This window comes from Haliotis asinina, chromosome 7 (genome assembly GCF_037392515.1).
Source record: "Haliotis asinina isolate JCU_RB_2024 chromosome 7, JCU_Hal_asi_v2, whole genome shotgun sequence".
NCBI classification, from domain to species: domain Eukaryota; kingdom Metazoa; phylum Mollusca; class Gastropoda; order Lepetellida; family Haliotidae; genus Haliotis; species Haliotis asinina.
In genome coordinates, this window is record NC_090286.1 from 43,202,791 (window position 1) to 43,216,717 (window position 13,927).

At 44.0% G+C, this 13,927-nt stretch overlaps 1 protein-coding gene across 1 annotated transcript; it reads left to right on the forward strand.

The window, feature by feature from the left end:
• Window positions 1-5,349: 5,349 nt before the first annotated feature.
• Window positions 5,350-12,348, forward strand: LOC137291103 (steroid 17-alpha-hydroxylase/17,20 lyase-like). Its single transcript, XM_067822385.1, has 6 exons — window positions 5,350-5,916; window positions 8,432-8,644; window positions 9,537-9,678; window positions 10,562-10,824; window positions 11,912-12,039; window positions 12,132-12,348. Exons 1-6 carry the CDS (start codon window positions 5,350-5,352, stop codon window positions 12,346-12,348), a joined length of 1,530 nt encoding a protein of 509 aa, XP_067678486.1.
• Window positions 12,349-13,927: the final 1,579 nt, after the last annotated feature.

A 13,927-nucleotide genomic window follows, 5' to 3' on the forward strand; every position in this document is an offset into this window, starting at 1 on the left:
GACTTCAACACAGTGTTAGTGTGTCGGGGAATGAGTGACCATTGACTTAAGGACAGTGTTAGTGTGTGGAGGAACATGCGACCATTGACTTCAACACAGTGTTAGTGTGTGGAGGAACGTGTGACCATTGACTTCATGGCAGTGTTAGTGTGTGGAGGGACATGCAGCCATTTACTTCAACACAGTGTTAGTGTGTAGAGGAACATGCGGCTATTGACTTCAACACAGTGTTAGTGTGTGGAGGAACATGTGACCATTGACTTCAACACAGTGTTAGCGTGTGGAGAAATGTATGACCATTGGCTTCAGAACAGTGTTAGTGTATGGAGGGACATGCGACCATTGACTTCAAGACAGTGTTAGCGTGTGGAGAAATGTATGACCATTGGCTTCAGAACAGTGTTAGTGTGTGGAGGAACATGCGACCATTGACTTCAACACAGTGTTAGTGTGTGGAGGAACGTGTGACCATTGACTTCAGGGCAGTGTTAGCATGTGGAGAAATGTGGGACCATTGACTTCAACACAGTGTATGTGTGTGGAGGGACATGCGACCATTGACTTCAGGACAGTGTTAGCGTGTGGAGAAATGTATGACCATTGGCTTCAGAACAGTGGTAGCGTGTGGAGGAACATGTGACCATTGACTTCAGGGCAGTGTTAGTGTGTGGAGGGACATGCAGTCATTTACTTCAACACAGTGTTAGCGTGTGGAGGAATGTGTGACCATTGACGTCAGGACAGTGTTAGCGTGTGGAGGAATGTATGACCATTGACTTCAGGACAGTGTTAGCGTGTGGAGAAATGTGTGACCATTGACTTCAGGGCAGTGTTAGCGTGTGGAGAAATATGTGACTTCAGGACAGTGTTAGCATGTGGAGAAATATGTGACCATTGACTTCAAGGCAGTGTTAGCATGTGGAGAAATATGTGACCATTGACTTCAAGGCAGTGTTAGCATGTGGAGAAATATGTGACCATTGACTTCAACACAGTGTTAGCGTGTGGAGGAATGTGTGACCATTGACTTCAGGACAGTGTTAGCGTGTTGAGAAATGTGTGACCATTGACTTCAACACAGTGTAAGTGTATGGAGGGACAGGTGACCATTGGCTTCAGAACAGTGTTAGTGTATGGAGGGACAGGTGACCATTGACTTCAACACAGTGTTAGTGTATGGAGGGACATGTGACCATTGACTTCAGGGCAGTGTTAGCGTGTGGAGAAATATGTGACTTCAGGACAGTGTTAGCGTGTGGAGAAATATGTGACCATTGACTTCAACACAGTGTAAGTGTATGGAGGGACAGGTGGCCATTGACTTCAACACAGTGTTAGTGTGTAGAGGGACATGCGGCTATTGACTTCAACACAGTGTTAGTGTGTGGAGGAACATGTGACCATTGACTTCAACACAGTGTTAGCCTGTGGAGAAATGTGCGACCATTGACTTCAGAACAGTGTTACGGTGTGGAGGGACATGTGATCGTTGACTTCAGCACAGTGTTAGTGTGTCGGGGAATGAGTGACCATTGACTTAAGGACAGTGTTAGTGTGTGGAGGAACATGCGACCATTGACTTCAACACAGTGTTAGTGTGTGGAGGAACGTGTGACCATTGACTTCATGGCAGTGTTAGCATGTGGAGAAATGTGGGACCATTGACTTCAACACAGTGTATGTGTGTGGAGGGACATGTGACCATTGACTTCAACACAGTGTTAGTGTATGGAGGAAGATGTGACCATTGACTTCATGGCAGTGTTAGTGTGTGGAGGGACATGCAGCCATTTACTTTAACACAGTTTTAGCGTGTGGAGGAATGTGTGACCATTGACGTCAGGACAGTGTTAGCGTGTGGAGGAATGTATGACCATTGACATCAGGACAGTGTTAGCGTGTGGAGAAATGTGTGACCATTGACTTCAGGGCAGTGTTAGCGTGTGGAGAAATATGTGACCATTGACTTCAACACAGTGTAAGTGTATGGAGGCACAGGTGACCATTGACTTCAACACAGTGTTAGTGTATGGAGAGACATGCGACCATTGACTTCAGGACAGTGTTAGTGTGTGGAGAAATATGTGACCATTGACTTCAACACAGTGTAAGTGTATGGAGGGACAGGTGACCATTGACTTCAACACAGTGTTAGTGTGTAGAGGAAGGTGCGACCATTGACTTCATGGCAGTGTTAGCGTGTGGAGGAACGTGTGACCATAGAAAATATTTGTGTGAAGCGTGTATGATGTCAACACAGTCTAAGTAAACGTAGTCTCAGTGTATTTCGTTACACTCCACCACTGAGTCTAACAAAACCTAGTAGAAGGTCGCGTCAGGTAACCTTTGAGCTACTTATAACCATCCAATCAAACGAGAGACGGTTAAATAGATTTAACCAATCAAACAACGGCCACTATTTAGGGATCCGAGGGTCTTTCAAAATATTCAGGTTACCGACACACATCTCTCCACAAACAAAAATCTGTATATAACACAGTTATTTGACCAGCTGTATTTACGCTTTGGGGGTTCTGTTGACATGGTTACCATTAGCCAATATTTCCGCAAGATGACGTCCTTGAATATCGCCAAAACACTATTTTCAGTGACTGTTTATTCACCTTTGTCATGTTTGTGTATTACCCTGAAGGGATCGTATACTAAATAGCATTCGGAATCGTTCGGGTACGAACCTTTTCTAGATAAAAGGTTCAAAAGGTATGTGTGAATGTCCACTTTCTAGATTTGGAAAGCTGTGTTCTGATTGGTCAATCTCAAAGGTTACCTGACGCGACCTCTCATAAGGGTTCGTTAGACTCAGTGGTGGAGTGTAACGAAATACACTGAGACTAAGTTTACTAAGACTGGATATCAACACAGTGTGAGTTTGAATGTCATGTTACTACTGACTGAAAGTTGTTTGGAATATTAATGAAAAAAAAAACCATTATTGAATGGCTACTCATTCTAATTTTGTTTAGGAGAATTCATTTATATTTGCTGACATTTGTTTTGTTCATCAGCAGATTCTTATGTATGGACAATAAATAATTCATATTTATTGACATGTTCATGACGTCAAACTTCATGACGTTGCCATTGATTCATTGTGTAATGATTAAAATACAACAACTGAAACAAAACAAAATAAAAGGAGCTACTAAATTATTGAGTTAAGAGGTAATCATACTGAGCATAAAACACGAGCTAGAGCATAGAGCAAGGTCAGTTACCCAGTCAGTTTTGGTGACCTTCACATAATTTTCAAGGTCATGGTGACGCATTGAAGATTTCAGCATTTTAACCTGCATGTTAAGATTGTCAGCGAGATATCTCACTGGATTTTCATCATAGACTTGCAAGACTTCCCTTGCACGTTTTTCAATAAGCTTTTTCTTTGTTACTATTTTCGCATATTTCAATATCAAGGTCAAAGTGAGTCTTGAAAATATTTATATGTTTGAACAACAACAGAGCAAGATGTTTTTGTTGTTGTATTTTAACTTCATCTTATTCTACAACCCTCACGTTCATTACTTTTCAAGTTTGACTTGGTAGTTTGCGGTGGGGGCTATGTAACCTTAGTGACAATGCTCGTATTTCTTGTTTTACAGTCATATTTGTTTCTAAAATACGAAAAAGATAACTAAATTTTCCCTTGTTAAGAATTAAAGGCGACCATGCTTGTCGTAAGAGGCGACTAACGGGATCGGGTGGTCAGGCTTGTTGGCACATGTCATCGGTTCCCAATTGCGCAGATCAGTGATCATGTTGTTGATCACTGGATTGTCTGGTCCAAACTCGATTATTTAGAGACCGCCTCCATATAGCTGTAATATTGCTGAGTGCGGCGTAAAACTAAAACTCACTCACTCACTCACTCTTGTTAAGATCTTCGGGAGCACGACATTGACTATGGAAGGCAGTTTGCTGGACACTGAAACACCAGTATTTATTCTCAGGACTTTAAATTGAATTATCTAACAATATTTGAGTTAGAAATCAGTGCTTGGAACATCTTGTTAACTTCATACAAGAACAATGACTTTTAAAAACTCATGTGGCTTTGACTGTTAGCACTGTGAGCATTCACTTCGTGAATGGAGTTAGGCGCAATATAAATGCACTTATTTTATTATAGCATCGATATACACAATTTGGTTGCGCTGATGGGTCAATCAAGTCAGCAAGCCTGACCAGTCTAAGTAAACTTATCCTCAGTACTTTTCGTTACACTCCACTACTGAGTCTAACAAAACCTTATCGGAGGTCGCATCAGGTAACCTTTGAGATCGACCAATCAGAACACAGCTTACCAAAGTGCACATTCGCACATACCTTTTGAACTTTTTATCTTGAAAAGGTTCGTACCCGAACGATTCCGAATGCTATTTAGCGTACGCACGCTTCCGGGTGATGCACACAGGGTACGTACAACCATGGCAATGGTGAATATTTTTGGCAATATTCAAGGATGTCATCTTGCGGAAATATTGACTAATGGTAACCATGTCAACAGAAACCCCAAAGCGTATAAACTGCTGGTCAAATAATTGTGTTATATGCGGATTTGTGTTTGTGGAGAGATCTGTGTCAGTGACCATGATTTTTTGAAAGTCCCTCCGATCCCTAAACAGTAGCCGTTGTCTGATTGGTGAAATCTGTTTAACCGTCTCTCGTTTGATTGGACGGTCATTGGTCGCTCAAAGGTTACCTGACGCGACCTTCTACTATGTTTTGTTAGACTTAGTGGGGGAGTGTAACGATTAGTTGTGTCTTGGTGATTTACTTGTCACTGACTTGTTGTGCTGGAACAAGCTTTCATCAAGTACTCAACGCATTCTTAACGGCAAATTGAACGTCTGTTGTAGTCAATAAGCAGGAGGGCCATGGATTTTATTTCAAAACCCGAGGTTACACCAGATGTTGACATTGTGCTCAGATATTGTTATGTATGTGATTACTTGAGGACTGTATGCCCAAGTCGTGATACTGACCACACTTACCGTCATAGGACCCTGTCCTTGCATCTTCAAATTAACTACAGTATTCGGTTCTTTTGGCGTTCAGATTCGCCATTTTTTTATTGTTCTGAAGGGTCACTTTATCCAGATAGTAGGTTCAATAAAAAAATTATGAGTTCATTTTCTGTTGTTATGACAGCATATTGTTAATCGGAAATATTTTGGGTGTCGCGTTGCTTTTTTTCGTGAGTGTACAAGTGGTAAATGACCGCAACAACATGCACAAACTGAAGTTTCGATGCATGGTCATGCTTTGCTATTTTGTCAACGTTATCCGCCCAGGTGTAAAGTGTTAGGTGGAATTTAGTTGATCTCGTTCGCGATGGACTTGGTGGATGTATATCCGCTCACCTTTGCAATAGGCTTATTGCTGTGGCTACTTTACCAGAAATGGTCGAGCAATCGGAAATGCCCTCTACCTCCGGGACCCTCTGGAGTGAGGGTGTTCTCAGAGATTATCAACGCTCTACAGTCACAGAGAGTACATCTGTCAGCGGAGACATGGGCCCAGAAGCATGGCGATATATTTTCTGTGAACGCCGTCGGGAAGACTATGGTGTTTTTGAACACATCCGAATTGGTCCGAGAAGTGATGAACGGTGCGGACTACAAAGCAGTCACCAACGACAGGCCCGCGACGTTCTTCGGTAAATACGTGGCGAACAACTATAGTAACATCACAGAGTTCATGACGTACGACAGCACCTTGGTGTATTTCAGGAAAATGTTCCACAACTCTCTGAAACTTTACGGGGACGGGGTTCACAGTTTTGAAGCCTTAGCGTTAGATGAACTCCAGAACGTTGGCCACCTTCTCAGAACGTCTTCCGGAGATGTTGACATGGAAACAGTGTTTTCGGAGTCCCTATTACGGGTCATTCATATCCTAGTAAGTGGGGGTAATACAAATTCTTTTTCAGTGAGTAAACGTCACCTTTGTTCAACAAATGAAAACTATTTTGTTTTTCACTTTGGTATCTCGTTTGTAAAAGGTTTCCAGTTTCTAAAAGTTTGTGAGGCTGTGGGGTATAGCCAAGCGGTTAGGCCTCGGGTTCGGTTCCCCAAATGGGTACGATGTGTGAAGCCCCACCGTGATATTGCTGGAATATTGCTAAACGCGGCGTAAAAAGATACTCACACCCTATAAGTGTGCAGATGACGATGAAACTGGATCATGATAAGGCATCCCAAGAATCGATAGAAATAATTCATTAACAGCACCATGTGCTCGCAGTCTAAAGCACCACGTGCTCGTAGTTTAACAACATTCCACAGGGCGGATACAGCTGTACCCTCTCTCTGGATCCCCAATGTCCCGACCTCATGTGTTTAACTCGTTTGTAAAGCATTAAGGTCCAATGCCTTAAATAACCTTAGTGCAGTGGTAAAGAATGGGAGTTAATGTTAACTTTAGTTAAAAGCTGCTTTGTGAAAGGACTCCTTGCACCACTTTCGGCTTTCTTTCCACAAGACTCATGAAGTTACGTCATGATTACTGCTCCAGTCGACAATATCTACCCTTCAAGCTTTCATTCGTTACGCGATTCCCCACATAGCTAGGCTGTGTGGAGCCCATTTTTGGTTATTGATAACAGCGGTGTAAAACTTCATTCACTCGCACCATTCGTTATCATGTACTTCGTGTAGACATCTTAATATGTAAATATACCTCACATGTCGAGTTTAATTTTGTTTGTTGATACTACTTGATAGATGTTATGTATGCCAACAGTGGCACCCACCCGTATCTCCAACCCACTTATAGCAAATATTCCAGCATTGTCCCGTCAAGGCACATCAGAAATGGGCTTCACAATTTGCATCCTTCTCGGGAATGAAACCTGGGTTGTGGCGTGACGAGCGAATCAACCCCGCCCTTCAGCCAGTGAGTCACGTAGACGAGCTGATGTAACCCATTCTGGCGAGTTATGTTGCCACGCCTTCAGGTTTGTGATCCTTTATATTTACGCGTGAACATGCATACCAATTAAGTATGGATTATGTGATTCAGGTCATACCGACTGATTATACTCACCACGTAAAAGGAAATGAGTGGATGAGGAGGCTTTACACAACTTCCAACAGTCCCAGTGGAGGACTTTGGTTCTTTGGGTTGAGGCACTGTTCACTGCATCAAGGTATATACATGTACATGTAAATAAAGCCTACCTTGGTGCAGTGGATTGTGCCTCAGCCCAAAGAGCGGAAAGGCAAGGGTTCGGTTCTCATGCTAAAATGAGTGATATTAGAATGTCTGCTGCTCGGAAATATAGGGAAAAGTTAAGGACTGATCCGCCCGGAATCCGTATACATTATCTGAGTGAGATATCTGTGGCAAATTGTGGCATGGATTCTAAGTTAGCATGATAAAACCAGTTTTAGTACGGACAGTAGAAAATTTACACGTTGCTGTTTGAAATGTTCTTGAAAGTAACTTGAAGCCCTATTACACCATGTTTGCATGGCGGTGGGTAAGCCTAGTGGTTAAAGCGTTTGCTCGTCAGGGCGAAGACACGGGTTCGATTCCCCACATGGGTGCAATTTGGTGTCCCTAGCTGTGATATTGACGGAATATTTATAGAGCGGCGTAAAACTAAACTTACTAACTCATCTCTTGCTGACACGGTATGATTTAGGCGACACGATGGATCCTTTACAAAGGCAGTCAAAAACAGCCTGAAATACCCAGCTGCTCTCCCATAACTGATCCCTCAACGTACACGCAGCAATTATAATCTGGTATTGCTATAATCAGCGTAAATCTGAACTCACTCACTCACTCAGTAAACATTTACCTTCGTGAAGGTCCCGGGGTAGAATAGGCCCACAGCAACCCATGCTTCTACCCGTGAAGGTCCCGGGGTAGAATAGGCCCTCAGCAACCCATGCTTCTGCCCGTGAAGGTCCCGGGGTAGAATAGGCCCACAGCAACCCATGCTTCTACCCGTGAAGGTCCCGGGGTAGAATAGGCCCACAGCAACCCATGCTTCTACCCGTGAAGGTCCCGGGGTAGAATAGGCCTACAGCAACCCATGCTTCTACCCGTGAAGGTCCCGGGGTAGAATAGGCCCTCAGCAACCCATGCTTGCCATAAAATGCGACTGTGCTTGTAAGACTGTCGCTAAATAGCTGTAATATTGCCGAGTGCGGCGTAAAACTAAACTCACTCACTCACTCTAAACATCAACATCCCACACCAAGCTGATGTGCTGTGATATTTATGAAAATCCTGGATCCAGTGCTCACAGTGTGTCTGTGAAAGTCAGAAATTGAGTAGTTATTAGGTGGATGTACGGATGTACGGATGTAGGGGTGAAATTAGGAACTCTATGGAATCCACAGGATCAGCACATCTTGGCTTAACTAACTCTGCTGAAAACTGAATGAATGTGTTGTGACAACAGATAACCGGCGAGAGTGCCGACAGGGAAACGGACATCATAGATAATATGAGGAACTACAATTTGTGGGGTAATCGCCTCAACGGCTTCGACGTCCAGACGGTGCTCGCGGCGATTCCTCTGTTGAGGCACTTCCCAATCAAACATGGCCGCATCTGGCAGAAGGCTGTCAAGTATAGAGATGCCGTGGCTCAAGTATTTGTCAAGGATCGGAAGGTGAGGAGCCCTTTCTTCTGTGGTCGGTAAAAAGTATGTGATAGTTTTGATATATATTTTGCCAATTCAATTTTTAAAACATATATTTTCAACATTTTTTTAAAGAGTTTTGCATTGATCATTGTTTACTTGATCATAAACACATGGGTGTGTATCGCTTAGAAACGGTGTTTGAAAGGTGTATAGACCCTACCCTAGTACCATATAAAAGGAGAGGGATGTAACGACGAAACCAAACCTCCTCAATCAAAATTACATTTCACTACTTAAAATATTTTAAGGCCCCGCCGAGGTTTACGGATCGACAGCTAGAATATTTCCCTACAAAATGAGGTATAAATGATCATAATCGGATCACTATTTTAAAGGTTATACGACTCGACGAAATCAGCTATTCTGCAATTCCAAGCCAAAATCATGGATCACCCAAGGCAGCGAGATTCGTTTATTAATACCATCCACGTTGACAGCTCCTTAGTAGGGCTAGGTTCGATCGGTAGCAGCATTCCACGAGTCTAAATACATATTTCAACATCTGCATAACATTTCCTGGACATGGAGGAGTCATTTTCTTCACCGTCAGTGATTGTCACTTGTCGGCCATAGATGGCCTTGACATGATATAAACCCGGCTTCGATTCCCACAAGGGCACAATTTGTGAAGCCTATTATCTGGTGTCCCTCGCCGTGATATTGCTGGAATATTGTTAGAAGCGGCGTATACACATACTCACTCACTATGTCAAGCTGACACTCTAAGATTTAGGCAAAATCATGGCTCCTTCAGAAACTCAGTCCTAAAGAACCTAAAATACCTAACTCTCCCATAACCGATCCCTCAACATACACGCACAGCATTTGTGTGTTGCTCTGCCCATTTGTATACCATCAGAAGCGAGACACCCCCGGAGACGACCTGGGTGGAGTGGTGTCGGTGTTGCTGCAGGAGCAGAGGCGGCAACAGCAGCAGGCAGGTGCTCGGGGACTCACGGATGACGAGATATCCGCCATCACACTTGACATGAGCGCAGCAGGTGAGAATAACCGTCACATCATTGGGATCGTTTCTTTGTTTCTTTGTTTGTTGTTTTAAAGCCGCATTCAGCACAGTTCCACATATGAAGTCGGTTTGTAAATAATCGAGTCGGGGCCAGACAATCCAGCATGAACATCGATCATCGCATCTGGGATACGATGGCAGGTGTCATCCAAGTCAGTGAGTCTGACTACCCGATCCCGTTAGTCGCCTCTTACGACAAGCATGGGTTGCTGAAAAAAGATTCTCACACAGATCTTTACGGGTGGAGACAAGCACGAGTAACTGAAGACCAATTTTCTCCCGGATCTTCACGAGTGGAGACAAGCATGGGTCGCTGAAGACCAATTCTCACCTGGATCTTCACAGCTACTATCCCAGGTAGCACCCCATGATCAGCATCGGCTGATCGTGGGAGCCGTCGGCTAATATCGACATCCTGGAACAGCGCGGGGCCTATGCCGATCCGAAGAACAAACCTTCTTCGACCCGACGTAAGGCCGATTTAACAACCGGAAGCCAGTTAGACACGATAAGAAGCAACGAGATGTAATTTGTAAGACAAGTGTAAGACAATCTAGTCAGATTTAGGTCTTTTCGCGGAAAACCTAAAATTACGTCTTTAATGGAAATTAGCACCGTCGTATTTTCATCTTACATATTGCATGGATTACTTTCAAATAGCAAAGGACCCATTACATCTTAAGGATACAATTTAGAATTAAGAGCCTGTCTACTTTACACACACACACGCATGCACGCACGCACACAAACACACACACACACACACACAAATATATACACAGCTATTTATGCATTTCTATAAACACCTGTTATTAAAACCAACGTTATAGACAATATAATCAGCACCATTGTTCCAGCCTACTTGACGTCGAAAGGGGCCCTTGTAGGGATGTTCCTGACGTTTCTGCATTATCCTCTCGTGCAGGACAGGATATATAATGAAATCATGGCCAAGATAGGAACTCGTCACCCTGTCATTGAGGATCGCTCCAGTCTTCCTTACACCGAAGCAACCATTCTAGAACTGCTGAGGTACATCAGTCATGCGGTGCTGGGAGTTCCACACTGTTGTAGAGAGGACATTGAAGTAAGGGGTTTCACGATTCCGAAGAACGCTATGGTACGTATAATATACATGTACTACCTATGGTTCCTGATCATGCCTCATGAGAGATCAATAATGTTCTAAGGAGGGGCCATTAATGATATTCTTGTGGTAAAGATTCTGAAAATGTGCTTATAATATGGTCGAAATCTGACCATGGAATCGGCTGTTTGTGAATGTGTGAGTTTCACGCCGCGTTTAGCAACACTCCAACAATATCACGGCGGTGACACCAGGAATTGGTTCCCAGATTGTACCCATTTGGGGAATCGAACCTGTGTCTTTGGCGTGACCACTAGGCTATCCGACCATTTCTTTCATGCAGATTCCTTGTGAATGCTGCTGTGTGGTGCCCTGTCACAAACAGATACTTTCTAGATCTACTTAGTGATAGGAGCCCCCTGTGGGGCTAGAAATGATTTCACATTCTTGGATTCCTGGAGTCATCAGTGTTCACATCCTCGATCTCTCCAGGGTCTACGTTCCGAAAAGTCTCCACTATACCCTGGACGCATCTACGGGTCGGCCCGATAATTTTATTACCTCCCTTTGCTGACTCCGCTTTCTCACACTAGCCAATCAGAGTGGTCGCCGTTATAACCGAATTTGCCAGTGTCAACAAACGTAGCAGTTGCACAACTCACAATTTGGGGAAATCATACATGCAACTTTATAGGTCCGAAATCTTTTTTAAAACATATGCAAGAAATCCATCTAATACTTTCAGAGAACCTACGCATGATTTGTTTGCCAAGTTTATTCGGTTAGAGAATTTAAAAAGCGAAAGTAAGTTGTGATTGGTTCGCTCAAATTCCCAGCGTAGACACCTGATTGGATAAAAAGCCAGCCAAGGGAGGTAATAAATTTATCGGGCTGAGCCGTAGATGCATCCAGGGTATAGTGGAGACTTTTCGGAACGTATACCCTGGAGATATCGAGGATGCAGTGTTCAGTGATCCGTCCATAAACGTACCACATCTATATGTTACCGTTACCGATGTATGTGTTCTCAGGTTCTACCAAAACGTGACACCCGGCGGTTTGACTGTAATGTTGTTTAAAGCGGCGTAACATCATACTCTTTCACTCTGTTGTGGGTCAGGTGGTTCCTAACCTGTGGTACATTCACCACGACGAGGCTGTTTGGGGAGATCCGTGGAAGTTCCGCCCAGAGAGGTTCCTCCGAGATGACGGGACGCTCCTGGGCGCGGAACACCCCCTCAGACGGAAGTGAGTACAGTATTCAAGTTAATGGCTATGAATGTTACTCAACCTTCCATAACATGAAACCATGTTGTGAACCTGCTTCTCTTCTTCAACAGTTTACTTCCGTTTGGGACCGGAAGACGTCAGTGCCCTGGCGAAACCCTTGCGAGATCGAGGCTGTTCTTGTACGTCACGTTCCTGTTGCAGCGCTTTGTGTTTCTGCCACCAGAGGGCGGCACTCTGCCACCTCTTGATCCGAGTCTGTGGAACCCTGGTATCATCATACAACCGCCGAAGTTCACCTGTAGGATCGCTTGTCGTCAACAGACTTGAGCAAGCGTTTCCTTCTCAGAGATTCATTTTGGCAATGTTGGATTTGATTTGCCATCTCCAAATAACTAATTATAAAAATAACAAGTGTACCAAGTTTGGTTAAGCTATCGCGAATAGTTTAGGAGATATGCTTCGGACAAAGTATGGTGGACGGTCGGATGGAACTCGTTTCTATATCCCCCGCAACTTCGTTTGTGCGAGGGATAATTATCTGAATGTTATTAATAAACATATTGACGTTACGTTGTATGCATGTCAGTGTAGTCTGCCTTGACGTATGAGATAACTCGTGAACGAGTGAGTAGGTGAGGTGAGTTGAGGTGAGTTGAGGTAAGGTGAAGTGAGGTGCAGTTTAACGATAGGATCCAGGTATTTGCACCTATTTTGCCACTCGTATTTAGCTGTGTGCGCGCATGGCACCCTGCGGAAAACTAAACGTCTCACTCACGTTTGAAGGGTTGAATCTAACCTGACTTTGATCACGTGTTCTAATTTAAGGATTCGACACATATGAGCAATACTGTTGAAAGCGGTGAATTATTGATCGAAGCGCACAGACAATCACACACTAGTCCCTTTCATTTCCGTCCAGGTGAACATGTACGGTACCAGGAGTCGGAGAGCGGTTATCCATCAGTGCCAAGCAGGAAGTTTTCAAAGAAATTATGCTGTGGTCGAATGAAGATCTTCTTAAACTGTTGTTTGAAGGCAGAGCGTGTTCAATTCCAAAAAATGCGCTGATAATTGTAGTTTCGTGTTCATCTGGTTATTTCCGTACTCCAACACTGCCCATTACTGTCTATAAAGACAAAGGGCATCATCATCACCATCATCATCGTCGTCATCATCATCATCACCATCATCATCATCATCACCAAGACCATCACCACCACCACCACCATCATCACCGCCACCATCACCATCATCATCATCACCACCACCACCATCATCACCACCATCATCATCATCACCATCATCACCACCATCATCATCACCACCACCATCATCATCACCACCATCATCATCAGCAGCAGCACCACCACCACCACCATCATCATCATTATCATCACCACCACCATCATCACCATCATCACACCATCATCAACAACACCATCATCATCATCACCACCATCATCATCATCACCATCATCATCACCACCATCATCACCATCATCATCACCACCATCATCATCACCACCATCATCATCACCACCATCATCATCAGCAGCAGCAGCACCACCACCACCATCATCATCATTATCATCACCACCACCATCATCATCACCATCATCACACCATCATCAACAACACCATCATCATCATCACCACCATCATCATCATCACCATCATCATCATCACCATCATCATCACCACCATCATCATCACCACCATCATCACCACCACCGTCACCACCATCATCACACCACCACCACATCACCATCATCACCATCACCACCGCCATCATCACCACCACCACCATCATCACCACCATCATCACCACCACCATCATCATCACCACCATCATCATCACCACCGTCACCACCATCATCATCACCACCACCACATCACCATCATCACC